The following is a 15123-nucleotide window of genomic DNA, read 5'->3' on the forward strand; positions in this document are numbered from 1 at the left end:
TAGTAGTTTCTCTTTAGGTCCACCTTAAAAAAAAAAGTAAAACAAAACTTAAGGGACAGGAAATGACATCTGTCACAGACGCTACTGGGAGCTAACAGCAGTTAGCATTTGGAAAAGTGATCAATTGCAGGCTCTAGCAGGCACGTTGCTGTCACATATAACATGTATCCACTGGACAGATAAATCCTCTGAGGCTGGAAGTTCATATAACAAACTGAACTCGCCAACAACAACAGTACAGACAAAATATTTGCATTAAAAAAAATCTTTTGCAGACTTCAAATCATGTTTATGTTTTGAAATCATGTTTTGGCATGTGGCGCCACCTACCAATCATTGCAGTCAGTAGAGTCTCAGCTGCCCAGCAACCATGGGTTGCCAGTTATGTCAGAAAACAAAACCTTAAAGACCTCCGTATTTTGAATTTGAATGTAGTAACCGTTTTTGGCCACATTCTTACATATGGCACCTTTAAGTGAGGTTGTTCTAACCCAAGTTAGTCGAATACTCCCAGCATGCCCTTTTTTAGAGGGTTCCTTTTAAAGTGGTTGAGTAGTTTTGACTTATTATGTCCAGACGTTCTGACTAGTGTCTCAACAAAGTTTACAATGTCTACTTGCTGCTGAAGAGTTTTCATAATTTGTACAACATTCATGAAAGGGAGAATCATTCTGTTGGTTTGCGAGTGGATCTCTAAGATTTGCTCCAAGTATATAACATTTTCACCATCAATCCTAATGGTTAAATGCTTCTTGGAGCAATTTACTATTCATTCTCTAGAATTCCTCTATTGTAACATCTTCTAATTGTGTACGAGTGGAACAGTTCCTGTCTTTCCTTCTCCGTATTGTTTCTTTCTTTCAGATGAAGTGCTCGTTGTGTTAAAGCCCAAGGCTGCTTAGTCACCTGAAATGGAGAAATAGGCGCAAATAAATGAAAACAAACCCACCCAAGTGTTTTTATCGCTGCGCAGCTTTAATAGAGAGTGACTCACAGTACGCCATGTACCTAATTTTACCTTCAAGCACAACAAGGCCATCAGTTTGTTCTCACTGTTGGGCTTGTATTATTAAAATATACACGCTAACAAAACAAGTGGACATCGGACAATCAATTAATTATTTATGTTATATATTATTACTACGTTCAGCTCTCAAATGTTGCATTTTTCTTGTGTGGCTCTTTTCAAATGATTGTAATTTAAAGGTATAATATGTAACATTTGAGAAGACGCTTACATGAGCCCAAAATATTACTAAATCCATCTGTAAATGACGTTATCCGCTTTACAGTCTCTGCTGTAACTGCTGCGGCAAACCTGAGAGCTCCCTCCATATGGTGCAAATGCATAGCCGTACCAAACAAAGCAAAGAAAAAAACAATCCCATAACCCCACACTGCTCCATGACATCATCACACTAGGTCTATTGTTACTGTTTTGACTGAGCGAGCCTTCCTAGCAGAAATTATATCCTGTGCTTTTGGACTTTTGGTTGGATGAACAAAGCAATGTAAAGAACCTCACGTTGGGCTCCATTACATTTTATTGACATTGTTCTCTATTTCAATTTTTCTGGTCACAATAGCTGGGTAAAGAGTGGACCACGGCTTTCATTGGTATCACACAGAACCCTTATTTCTTGTTCGGGTTCAAGGTAAGGTATTGTTTTGGCTGTCTTCAATGACTGGAAGTCACTGCAGTGTGTAAACAACCCGAGTTGTGCAAAGCTGTGAGCGTCTGTGTGTGTGTTCACCTCGTGTAGCCCTCTTTCCACTGATCTGACCGCTAGACAAGAGGGACGTGTCTGTGAACTCAAAGGACCCTTCCACATATTGGTCCGTCGCTCTGGGAGCAGCGTACAGGCATGGTTAGAGAGTGTTGGAGAGCTGAGCGCAGATTGGAGGGAGGGAGGGAGGGAGGGAGGAGGAGGGGCTTTTACTCTCCACAACAACGCAAGAGAAGGAGAGGAGACTGTGGATGAGAGGGAGAGAATGCGGCAGAAGGAAGGAGCAGACTGTCAGTGGCCAACTCGGGAAGACAGGAATATAGAAGGATTCTCTTTCCTCTCACACTCCACTTTACTCTCCATCTTTCTATCTTTCTTTCTTCCCAGCTGAATATTCTTTCTTTCCCTGCATTTTTTTATTCTTTTGTCCGACATCCAGACTTCCCCACTATCTCACTACCACTACCTGACACTGAGCCGTGTCTCTTTCTCCTCTGGACTTCTTGTCCCACTATTCCTCTTTCTGACTTCCCTCCGCTCTCTTGGCTTTAATCTTTCATCCCATTCACCTTTTGTATGGTGTGAGGATGCCAGTGTTAGAAGGTCTCTGGGGCCCCGACGTTAGGATGCGGGATTCAGGTCTCGGTGTTGGGGTTGACGTCGGGGTCTGTCCAGATGAGGCTGCCCACTCGCCCGTGTGGGGTCCACTCAGGACTCCTCCTGTCACCTGCGGGGGCCTGTCACTGGCCCTGGAACTTCCCGCTCTCATACGGCAGCTGCGGGCAGCCTGGAGGGCGCGCAGGGGAGGCCCTCGAGGGTCAGAGCAAAGTGAAGCGAGCACTTGGGTGAAAGCAGAGGAGGAGGCGGAGGTAGAGGAGTTGAAGCAGGACACGGAGGATAGAAGCCCACACCTGGAAGGTAACCTGCATGTACAGTAAAGCGGCACAACATCGGTCTTGCCATGTTTGTTTATTCTGTCACTTTGAGCGAGCAGCTCTCCTTTAATGCGTGGAAATGCATTTAAGGGAGACCGACTCTGCGTGACTGTTTCCTTTGGGCACATTTTGTGTTTAAACGTGATGATTTGTGGAGAATTAGGTTTGTCGTACTTTGACGACCTTGTTTGGTAACACTTAACGTTACAGTGCACCAAGTGAAAGCATGGTAATAATAATGCCGTTATGGTGATTCTCATTATGAAGCTTTTACCTGGACATTTTTTGTATTACATATTGTTATTACCAAGATAATTTACAACTAATATGGTATTCCTTTAATACTACCACTATATTAAACCATACTATTACCACGTCGTGACTATACTCCTCTGCATCCATTTCTGTCCGTCAATGTGTGAGTTATAATTTTGTGCGCGTGACTGACAGTATACCTTTTTATATAAAGCCCGCTTCCTGCAGCATGTTTGTTTATGTGCACGTTGGTCAGCAAGTGCCACGGGTGCAGCTGGGTGGAACGAGGGGGGGGATTTGGAGCTGTAAAGCCAGAGTGTGTCCATTTAAATAAAGCTGAGTAACCATCTGCTGAGCCACAGCTGCACCGATGACATCGACGTGACGCCATCAATCCAGCATAACACGGATTATGCCAAGTAACACTGGTGACAGTTTGGCATGAGTTACTTTATGGAGGAGTGATGCTGATAATAAGCAACAAGTGACTTTACGTTGATATTTGGCTGTTGACTATGGGAACATTTTTACTATTTGCATTGAGGGATTTTTTTTTTGTTTTACATCTTCATGACAATAATAATGTAAATATTTGAGATGACACAAGGACTGACTGATCTAATCACAACAAGCTGATCCAGACTAAAAACGGGTCCATTATTGGTAGATTCGCATGAGCTTTTAAAGACTTAAGTCGAGAAGGTGATTCACACTTTGGGGAATTACCCGTGCGCAAGTAGTGACTCATAAGGTAGAAAAACAGATAAAAACTCAGTGCCTGTGACCTTCCTTTTGAATCACGATGGCCTCATCCTTCTGATGACTCCATACAGAGGGTGAAAATAAATCTGTCTGCACAATATTTAATGTCAGCCTAAACAAATAGACCGAGTGAGACGCGTTGTGCGCGGGGACAGTGAGTCATTCTGACATTTGCAGTTTGCACGGATGAGCTGTGAAGATCTGAAAACAGGGTTACCGTCTTTATGTGAGCTTTACATGGTGAAAGTGATTCACATTTTCAAGATGTAGCTCTCTTTTTTTATTGATTAAGAGACATTTGACATAAGAGAGGAATGTCATTTCTTTTGTTATTAATTAATGAAACCACATTTCCAAATATGCTAGGTTCTGGCTCCAGGGTTAAAATAAATAATAAAATAAATGAGAAGACTAATGAATCAAGATGAATTGATAATGAAAAATAAAAATACCCATGACAGAATCAAGACATTTCCTTTTCAGCACTAGTGTTTGTGTGGCTCGTTGTATGAGTAAGCAACAAATAAACCAAAAAAATAATTTATATGGAGTTCAAAACTTTATTTTTTGGAAAGTCTGGGAGCACAGAGCGTAAGACCAAACCAACATGCACGTTGTCTGTTGTTTTTACGCCATACCTACCTTGTGATTTAACTGAGATTCCACAGCGCTCGGATGTCTTCTGACGATGCGAATTAAAAGCAGGAAGCATCTGCTACTGTGTTTGTATACATTTACATATTGGCAGCGACGTGTTTTTTTGAGAAGGAGAACGGCACGAATCACAATTTGTGCCTTCAAACGTCCACAGATTCAGTGAATGTGTGTCTTTCTGTGAGTGTAATTATGTGTGGGAGCCGTGTGTGTGTGTGAGAGAGCATGCATGCATATGCATGGCGAGGTTACATGTGGATCGTTGAATCATCGCACATCTTTTCCATCCGATTCATGTTTTCATCCTAAATGACCCAGTTCTGCTCAACACGGAGACAATGACCTATTTATCACTTAAAAGAGACTTGGAAGAAGAGGAAGGGAACGAGGAAGGCGGTGCGACGAACCAGAGGGATCAGATGAACATGGGGAGAGAGTGTTGATGTTGAAGAGGAGGAATTAAGGATGGAGTGGATAGTTATGTAGGGAGAAAGTGGAGATGTGGAGGCAGGATCCAGTGAGGTAGGAATGAAGGATGGAGTGACACGTGATATAGAAGGATGGAGAGATGGCTAGAACATAGGAGGAGAGCCAGAGGGGGTGATGTGTGCGTGTGACACACACACACAGAGAAAGAAGGAGGTGATCTGACCGTTACTGTGGCGTTTTGTTTTCCACATGATGCATTTCCTCGTCTCCTTCACCAGGTTTTCCCCTGTTTCCCCTTTTTCTTTGCCTCACACAAGGCCAGGACTCTTCTGCCTCACTTCTTTGACAGTCTGAGTCACTTGCCCCCAAGTGGTTTAAATTTGTTTGTCAGACTATAAAATGCATAAATAGGGAATGATGCCTGCTTTTTCCACTGGATGTTTTATGCATAGCCACCTTGCCTCCAAAGTACACACACATACTGACAGACATTAGGGCTGAACGACATGGGTAAACTATCAAATTGTGATTTGCGTAATTGCATTTTTTTTTTTTGAGTCCAGCTTCAAATCAATATTTACTGCTGTAGGGCGTTTATTTTCGACTTTTTTTGTCAATTTCATCTATCTTTTCAATCCAAACTTCCTCTGTTGTTAAAGGGGGAATGAGACGTGTATCTTGGATCCACTGCCTCATGTTCAAATAACACATTTATCTCTGGAAATGAGTACAAAAAATGTGTATTCTTTTGGTGAAGTGACATTTTAAGCCATTTTAAAGCACTTGTGTCACCTGCTTTTATTATATAACACTACAGCATTTACATATTGTTCTGGATCTGTGTATAACTGTACCGGCTTGGAGTTATTACCACCTTAAATAACCCTGACGAAAGACACTGAGATATATCTGAAGTTGTTAAATTGGAAAACCCCAATACCTGACAGGCAAGATCTAATCCTAATCTATGTTGACTTTAAACCTATCTACAGATAGTTTAGCTGCTCTTGACATAAAAATGGTGGGGACGTCTGCATCCCAGTATGCTCTAGTTCCTCATGTCTGATATGTAAATAATTCAGTGTTCCCATAGTTTTTAGTGTATTCAAGTGTAAATTTCATGCCTGCGCATGTGTGCTCTGAGTCGGAGTGTACTTTTGTTGTGCCTTGTCACCCGGCCTCTGGGTGTGTGGATTGTGCGTTTTAAAAAAAAAAAAGAATTAATTCAGTGAGCCATTGTGCTGTTGTGTTCCATCTGATAGCGAGGATTAAAACTTAAACGTTTATCTCCAGGACTCCAAACGTCTCCAGCAGCAGACAAAAAAAAAAAAAGAAAGCTTGTTATCTATTTTCAGAGAAAACATGCTGTCAACATGTCAAGCAGTGGAGAAGTACACCGTCTTTATTGTTTGTCTTCCAAAACATTTGTTTGTAGTTTAAATAATGGATTTCATGTTGTCGGAGTCTTCCAACAGAAAAATCCCCTGTTTAGCAGTAGCAGAAAATAAATATGACACACACTGGTCACCCTTTGTTTAAAAAGAACCCATGAAACGATCACGCTGCATTATGCGATGCCACACTAACAACAAGAATAATTCTACTGGGAACAGAATGTATGCTTTTGTAAGCGTCACCAATTTGATAAATAATAAAATGTTCAGACGTACACCGAAACAGCTGCACCGAGGCATGAAATCTTCTCTCCTCGGGCGGACTCATACCAGAAGCATGATGTCCTGCTGATTCTGTGAAGTCAAAGATCCTCTTGTTCCGTCGAAGCTGTTTTAGAAACGACTCTCAGTCGGCTTTTATGAGGCTGATGTTGTTGAGTTTATAGTGAACACTGAGCTCTGTTGTGCTACTATCGCCACGCATCGGCTGCACAACTTTACCCTTCAGCCATCAAACCCCGTCTGTCGCCTTGGTTTGCGATATATCTTCTGTACTACTCCACATCCACAATACTTCAGTGTTTGAGAGTCGGGGAAAATGGAGAAGGCTGGATCCAGTCTGGACAAGCAGAAACAGAAACCTTTGTAAATAATAATGCAGTAGAACTGAAAGCTTTTGGTAACGGATCTAATTTTTTAGAGATTTAAGGTCAAGCTTCATAACAATATTGTGTTATGGAATTTAATACAAGAATTGGCACAGGATAGCGTCTATATTATCAAAATATGAAATAATTATTATGCAATGATGAGAACTTAAAGATATGAACTGTTTCAAACATTTGAGTATTGTATTTTAAAGTGTAATATTTGAAATTTGAAATTTAAAAATAACCTGAATCAATCTTAAGACAAAAACCTTCAATTTTAATTTTCACCATTAGCCACAGTTTCTGAAACAAATGGAACAACTGCAGGGAAGAAAATCAGCTTCCTGTTTGAAATGTCTCCTTTGTCTCTTCACGCTACCTCTTTTCTCCTTGTAACTTTGGTTAATAAAAGATGGGATTGTCCCTGCCAAAAATGTTCAATTCAGTGCATCTGTAATAATAATCAAATATTTATTATATCTTGCCTGTCTTTTTCTCTCCCCCCCCAACCTGTCTTTATCCTCCCGTCTTTCATGTAGCTGATGATGGCAGACTGAGCACTGGTCATGCTGGTGTGTTGCTGGCCGAGAGACGAGGTTCATACCCGCTGATTGACCTCCGCATCTTGAAAAGTAAGTCTCCTCATCCATTGGAATGCTACACGGGACACATTCAGTGGACATGGCAACCATATAACTATACATTTCTTTAGAAATCAGTTGTTAAGAAAAAAACATGTAATTGCCCAAGATTTCCATCCAACATTTCTTAAGATTATATCATTGGTTTGGTGTTTTATACAGTAAAACAGAAAGCATCATAATTGTTATTGGTTGTCTCAATAAGTTTTATTATTAATGATATGTGCATTTAACTTCTTCAGTTGTGTGACCTGTTTTGTTTTTTACTGTGTGAAGCATTTAAATACATAAAATACATTTAAAAATGTAATTTATGGCATATTTAATCATATATATGGATGTTGTTAGTTAGAAATTTGCAAACAACCACATTTGACCAAAAGGATGAACCAAGCCTGAAGTACAAAAATAAAGGAGTATAAAACAATAAATAAAAAAAAAAACCACAATAAATGGAAAGTCTAAAGCACAATAAAAACAATAATGCAGAATAATAAGTGGATTGAAAGGGTTAGGTTAAATGTAAAATTATTGCTGTTTTGAAGCCCCTCTGAGGTGTGTGACCCTGCAGTTAACGCACTCTACCTCTATCTACCCATCAATGTAGAGAGCCCTAACTACACTGTCCAAGAAGCAAACCAGTCTAGCTCATGGACAGAATCTGCACTATTGGGAATTATATATGAATTAAGCATAACTGTGAGATTCAAAAGCAGATAACACACTTATTTTGTTTATTTGATAGATCGGGAGCTTTCTCGCAAAAATCTGGATATAAAAAATTAGGAAATGCTAAATGTCCCTCATGTATCCAGCACCACTCAGGCTCGTTCTGTTCAACACATAGTTAAGGTATTGTGGTTTTTTTTTTTTGGTCTGTTCAAGAGTCTATTGTGTCTGTGCAATTTCAGCCAGTGCCCAGCAGGGGGAGGTCGAGTCCAGCACCAGGAAGAAGCTGAAGCGCCTGCTGAGCTTTCAGCGATACTGCCACGCCTCCAGGCTGCTGAGGGGCCTGATGCCTCACAACCCCGGGACCCTGCACCTGCTGGACGACGACTACCTAGGACAAGCTGCGGTGAGGACCTGCCACTCACCTGAATGAGCACGGCATTGTGTAAACCACATGTGAATCACACCAAAACAACTGTTTGCCTTTTTTTGTTACAGCACATGTTGTCAAAAGTAGGGACTTGGAACTTTGACATTTTCCTCTTCGATCGTCTTACAAATGGTAAGATGACAAGATCGACCTGATTTTCCTTTTTGAAATTAAGTTGAAAACTTGGAACTTTTTATGATAATATTGACTTGACTGAATATGTGTGTGTGTTGTAGGAAACAGCCTGGTAACTCTGATGTGCCATCTCTTAAATGTCTACGGGCTCATTCATCACTTCCAGCTGGACATGGTCAAACTGCACAGATTCCTGGGTAAGAAACCTGCCAGAAAGTGACCTTGATCACACCCATGTAGTTAAATTAGTATTTTTTTATATATTGCTCAAGTATAATAATAGTAATTTTACAATATTCTCTTATTACATGAATGGTGATGATTACTCCATAACTGTCCTCGCCTGTCTGTCGTCACCTCTGAAATCATCTGCCGTTCAACAGTTTCACCCGCGGTCGTTTTGCCGCGGCAGAATAATCTTGAAAGCTGAGCAGGGTTTAACGTTACAGAAAATCCCAGGCTGACGTCGACTGTCTTTCCTCTGCAATCAGTCATCACAAAGAGGGCGCACCGGCTTTATTTTCTCTACAGTGACAAACAAATATGGATGAAATAACAGTGGGGGCCATTGTTGAAGTAAAGGAATACGAATCCACAGCTTGATAAATGGCGGCGGTGTCACGTACAGCAGGACAATAATGGCGTGACGTGTGACGTCATGGAAACAAAGCCATTTCTTGTCACTGCAGCCAATGAAAATTGATGACTTGTACGGTCATAAGGGTCAAAATACAACATTTGACCGAAATGTAAAAGGCTGTACTGTGAAATAGTTTTTTTTGACCTCATCTTCTTCTGTCTCACTAGGTATGGTGCAGGAGGACTACCACTCTCAGAATCCCTATCACAATGCTCTTCATGCAGCAGATGTCACTCAAGCCATGTACTGCTACCTGAAGGAGCCCAGGGTAATGAATACTACTGTAGTCTTTCACTCTTTGCTTGGCTGTGAAAGATTTTCTTATAACTAATGCAGCAAATTGTTTCACATTTGGACCTAACCTAACCTGGTGCGTCATCAAAATACAACATAAGTAGTTGCAGAATCAATGGACTCTACTCTACAGTACAGTTGTAGATGATTTAAACTCTAAACCTCTTAAATTTCAAAATACCCATCTGACAATTGCCATTCGATGTTTCAAAAATAATTAAGTTGTCCAGCAGAGGGTGCTGTGAGTGCAGCTCGGCCTGCATCCATGCCCTCTTTGATGATGTTACCTTGTTTTGAGGTGACAACAGAGGACGCAAACAGACTAAACTTTCCTCCTGAGCAATAATCACGACACAAAATCTGATTTCTGATTCTTCATCATGGATGGCAAAGTAAATAACACATCTGAAGACTCGGCTATTAGTTCTGTTACCAGTTCTGTCACGGACACTATAGATTCAGTGTTTTCTACAGTGTGGAAAGGTTGACCGTCCCTGTGTTGTAGTTGGCAGAGCAGCTGAGCCATCTGGACTTGTTCCTGGGTCTGATGGCGGCGGCGGCTCACGATGTGGACCATCCTGGAGTCAACCAGCCATTCCTCATCAAGACCAGACACCACCTGGCTTCGCTCTACCAGGTACACATCAAAAGTGCCGCTGGGCATGACTGTGTTTTTCTATGTTGGTGTCAAAACACTGAACACAAGTCTGTTTTTTAAACAATATTCTTTTTAATCTGAACTCAGAACACATCTGTGCTGGAGAGTCACCACTGGAGGTCGACTGTGGGCATGCTGCGAGAGTCAGGACTGCTGTCTCACCTGCCTGCTGACATGTCGTAAGAACACACTCAACTCAATGTTTATTTAAAAAAATTATGTTAATCAGTTACATTAGCTTGTGTCTTATGGTCCAGTATGGTTAGTATTTTAGTATGAGGAGGGTTTATCATTGTTCTGCACTGCAGGCAGGACATAGAGCAGCAGCTGGGATCTCTCATTCTGGCCACAGACATCAGCCGACAGAACGAGTTCCTGTCGACCTTCAGAGAACATCTGGACAACCAGGATCTGGATCTTCAACTGGCTTCACACAGGCATTTTATGCTGCAGGTACCTTGGGACATTTTGAGTATCTTTATTAGAGTGAAATAGTGAGAACAATGTCTATTTAAATAGTAAAGCTGCATGTGAAACTGTGTCTCTTTCGCTAGATCGCTCTGAAGTGTGCAGACGTCTGTAACCCATGTCGGGTTTGGGAGATGAGCAAACAGTGGAGTGAGAGGGTGTGTGAGGAATTCTACAGGCAAGGTGAGTACACGGAAACATGCTTTTATCTACGTGATCTTTCTCTTTGTAATTTGAAAAAAAAAAAGTTTCTCTAAGCACACCTGAAACACCCAAAATGACTCTTAACGCTGTAGTACATATGCCAAGCCTGTGAGCGGCGCTGTAGTGCTGCCACAGGAATACACTGAAATAAGAGGAAACATAAAGCAAACCTTTTTTTGAAATAAAGCTTTATTGGAATAAGTTTATGTACATGGACGAAGTAACCCAAGCCATTGGGACCGAGGAAAGAAAACAAAAGGTTATCATAATGCAAATAAACCAAGCCATCTTCGAACACAAGAAGAAGAGGACGACAACAAAGATGACAACAGCAAATGCAAGAGCAAGAGAGAGGTGGGATTATGGCACCACACAGCAACACAAGGGTGGCATTTTGGAGATTTTGGAGATTAGTGTTTCACTGCTCACAAAACGGTGGATAAAATGCTGATATGATAGAAGAGCTAGGCAGATTCTCCTGAGCTCGTTTTCATGTGTAACTGTAATCTGTATTCACTGTTAAATGAACTGTGATACCTTTTGAGGGACCTTTATTACAAATGAGAAACTGCAGTTTTCTGTGTTATGGGAAATTGTGTCATTTACTTCTCACAGTATCTTACAAAGTATCAATTAAAATCTTTATATTTGACTAGTAGAGGGACAGAGTAGAGTTGATGGCAGCGTTTCCTGTGTGAAATCAAATAAAGATTGTTGCCATGTAAATATTGTCTTTTTTTTCCTGTTAAATTTTTTGACAACTATTGTATAAATATTACAGGCGACCTGGAGAGAAAGTGTGACTTGGAGATCAGTCCTCTGTGCAACCAGCAGACTGACTCTGTCCCAGCCATCCAGACAGGTGAGTTCACACGAACACCAACAACATCCAATGACAACACAGCCCCAGTAAGAAGATCTACCTCAGCTCATTGAGTAAACCCTTGAATTTCAACCTGCCTTTGCTCTGGGTCCCAGGTTTCATCTCCTACATTGTGGAGCCTCTGTTTGAAGAGTGGCAGCGTTTTACGGAGCCCAGCCCGCTCAGTCAGACCATGATGGCTCACCTGCACAAGAACAAGGCCCAGTGGAGCCGCCGGACCCACTCTCACACCGAGCCGGAGCCTGAAGGAGGAGACGGAGAGGAAGAAAACATCCCTTAATCTTCCCCGTGTGTTGTGGGATGTTAAATCTTCCTTTCTTAATGGAGAAAAGGAGTGTTTATCTATCTCCTTATTTGTCCTCCAGTGTATTTCCTCCCCCCCAACAGGGTGTTCACAGTCTCCTGAAAGTGGGAGCACACGGTCATGGAGTGTGGCCTGGATTAGTAGGATATGGCTTCCTCTGCTGGAGCAGAGGTGTGTTTGCACTGCGAGGGGGAAACCCGTGGCAGAGCAGGTGGATTTGATAATCTTAGTAAATAAATGCCAGTTGAGCTTTTTGCTCTTCAACCCTGTGAAATCGGCTTCATGGCGATGACCCGAGAGACACTAGAAGACGGATCAGCGAAGACAAACGATTTACGATGTGTTTGCACATTGCTGCTAGAACAATAAAGAAAAGCCAAAATTATATAAATGTCAGCTGGACTGTGCTATAAAACATGCCATTAAAAGATAATGTGAAAAAACAACAACAAGAGGAATTATATGAATATATATATAAACTAGACTATGCTTTTTAAACTTTTACACTATACACATTCAGCTCTTTTCACTCTCTTTTCTTTTGTACAGCACTGCTCTTGGACGCTCCTTAATACGAGCGCGTCCACTTGTCTACTTTTACACTGAAGTGCGTTTTAACCCGAGCTGTCGCGTCGTCAAGTTCTTGTGAACTGTTAACGCGTCGCCTGTCTGTGGTGTAACCTGTTCGACTGACACAAAATGGCTCCAGCTGCTGCTGCTGCTGCTGCTGATTCTGAGCCACTTGACTTCAGCTGGATGTTTTTGGACCTGTGCTCACACGTGGATTTCACAAAAAAGAGCCATTTTAAAAAATATGTTATAAATGGTACAATCTGTACATACTGTGATGACCTCAGCAATTCTCATGCCAAAATCTCAGCAATGTATGGACCTTTGTATACTGGTTTTGGAACCACTGCTGTCTCTCACACACTCTGACGTTACCTTTGTAACGACTCGACGGGTGCATTTTATTTCTCTGAAAACCTCACTTTTCAAGCCTTAACAGCAACTTTCTGTAAAAGACATTTTAAAATGGTATTTTAACGCATTTCTTACACAATCACATTGTTGTTGTTGCCTGTTGTTTTCTCTTCTTTCTTCAACCAGCATACCGACACTCATTTTATCTTTTAGCCACTATTTGGGGTCAGATTGGGACGTTTTCACTCACATTGCCAAAGTGCCAGTGTTGTGATACGTCTACTCTCTACTTTTACTGCATTATTTCTTTCTTTTTTTTTTACACTTAACTGCAGACACTGTGTGTGCTACGTCTTATAAGCAGACCTGGGCCATTTAATAACTACACATACCTTTCATTTTTGTTACAGAATCCTATACTCATTCAAACATTGTACAGTAAACGCATATCATCGCAGTGGTGAAACTGTTTCACGTGTAGCCGATTTTTAACGTAAAGCAAAGCATATAAAGTGTTTGTAAATATGACTCGGTCCACATGTGAACTGTACCGATGTGTAAAAAGTATTTATTTTGCCATTCTGCTGGAAATAATGTGTAGATGTTGTTGAGCTTCAGATGGGCACGGCCAACGCTGCTGTGCACACGGTGCTAACTGAGGCCGAGACCCCACGTCTTCCCTGAGATGAGTAATAACCAGAGCTCAATGTTTCTGACAACACAGCCTTCTCATGGTATGTTTCTACATGCCGTGTGGTGGTGTGCACTGCAGGGTTATCTAAGCTCAAATATTCAGAAGATGAAAAGTGGAAAACGTGCAATAGTTGAGTCGCTGGCCAAGTGTACAGTGCTGTGCAAGAGTCGCCGTTTGTTGTTCTAGCAGCGCTGTGATCACCGTAGTGTGTAATTACTTCTCAAATAACATTTTTCAGAATACAAAAACAGGTTAAAGTGTCAAGTATTCAGTGTGACACTTAAGCAATAGCACAAACCCTGTTTGTCCTAATATAACACGTCGTCAAACACCTTCTGTTATGACAGGTTTATTCAGGACATGCTCGATCGTTACATAAACTAGTTTGTTAGTAAATCAGTCCAACTTTCAGCCACGTCATTCCAATTCAAAGGCTATTGACAGCCTTGAGTTTGAGCGACATAAAAACAACAAATCTGATGGTCGCCCTGAGATTTTGCACAGTGCTGTAGTAAAGCTGTTCGTTATTGCTGTCCTCACAATAGCACTCGCTGAAACTCCTGTTGTACTGTATGTAGGTTACATACTTGTCTCAAGTGCACACACACACACACACACACACAGTGTGTTTGATGTCTCTACAGTTCTGTGCAGTTGCAGACTCTCTCTGAAGCCTGACACTGTTACACACACAAACACACGTTTCCTCTCTACTGACTTGTTAAGTGTTTTTCCTTCTTATGAAAACATTTTTTTATGATAATAATAATAATGTAATTCAACTATAAACACAATGTGAACACTTAATGCTACCTAAAAGTGCAGTATATTATTCTTTGTACTGCCGTCATGTCGTGTAGAGCTATTCCAGATAGCAGGGCCTCGGGGCTGCCTTGTATTTGAATACCTCTCACATTCAGTCATGATACAGGGTGTCTAAGCCATACTGGTTTTACAACAAGTGCAAAAATATGTGCAGTATGTCTTTACTAAAGGTTTATATATATATAGCTGAGGGATTATTAATACCAGATTACAATCTTTATGAGAAAAGGTGACTGTGACTGTCAGAAGAGATTAAATCCTGACCAACCGTTGTTCTATTTAATGTACAGTGCCATTGTCATTTCATAAACGGAGAATTTTAGCAGATATTTCAACGTGTCTCGGTACTATTCCTTACATTATGGTGTGGAAACAATATGGTGACAATACTGATCGAGAAAGTAATATAAAGTAGGAGATGACGATGGGAAATGTGTGTGGGATGGTGAATTTTAACTTGATAATATGGGAATTAAAGTCACTTTCCTTACTAAGCTATTATCTGGATATTAACCTAACTTAAAATGTTGTTTCTATAATATTATCTC

The 15123-nt window shown here is 41.1% G+C and overlaps 1 protein-coding gene across 1 annotated transcript; it reads left to right on the top strand.

Moving 5' to 3' along the window:
- Positions 1-2314: 2314 nt before the first annotated feature.
- On the top strand, positions 2315-12108 carry LOC310934746 (3',5'-cyclic-AMP phosphodiesterase 7B-like; the record flags this gene model as incomplete). The annotated part of the gene is made up of 12 exons (XM_083898542.1): positions 2315-2645; positions 7346-7438; positions 8359-8522; positions 8615-8678; positions 8783-8878; positions 9489-9589; positions 10121-10252; positions 10361-10452; positions 10582-10726; positions 10828-10924; positions 11727-11807; positions 11924-12108. The coding sequence occupies 12 exons, from the start codon at positions 2315-2317 to the stop codon at positions 12106-12108; spliced, it is 1581 nt and encodes a 526-aa protein (XP_083754668.1).
- Positions 12109-15123: the final 3015 nt, after the last annotated feature.

The sequence above is a fragment of the Microchirus variegatus genome (genome assembly GCF_963457635.1).
Source record: "Microchirus variegatus genome assembly, chromosome: 12".
In the NCBI taxonomy this organism is placed as follows: domain Eukaryota; kingdom Metazoa; phylum Chordata; class Actinopteri; order Pleuronectiformes; family Soleidae; genus Microchirus; species Microchirus variegatus.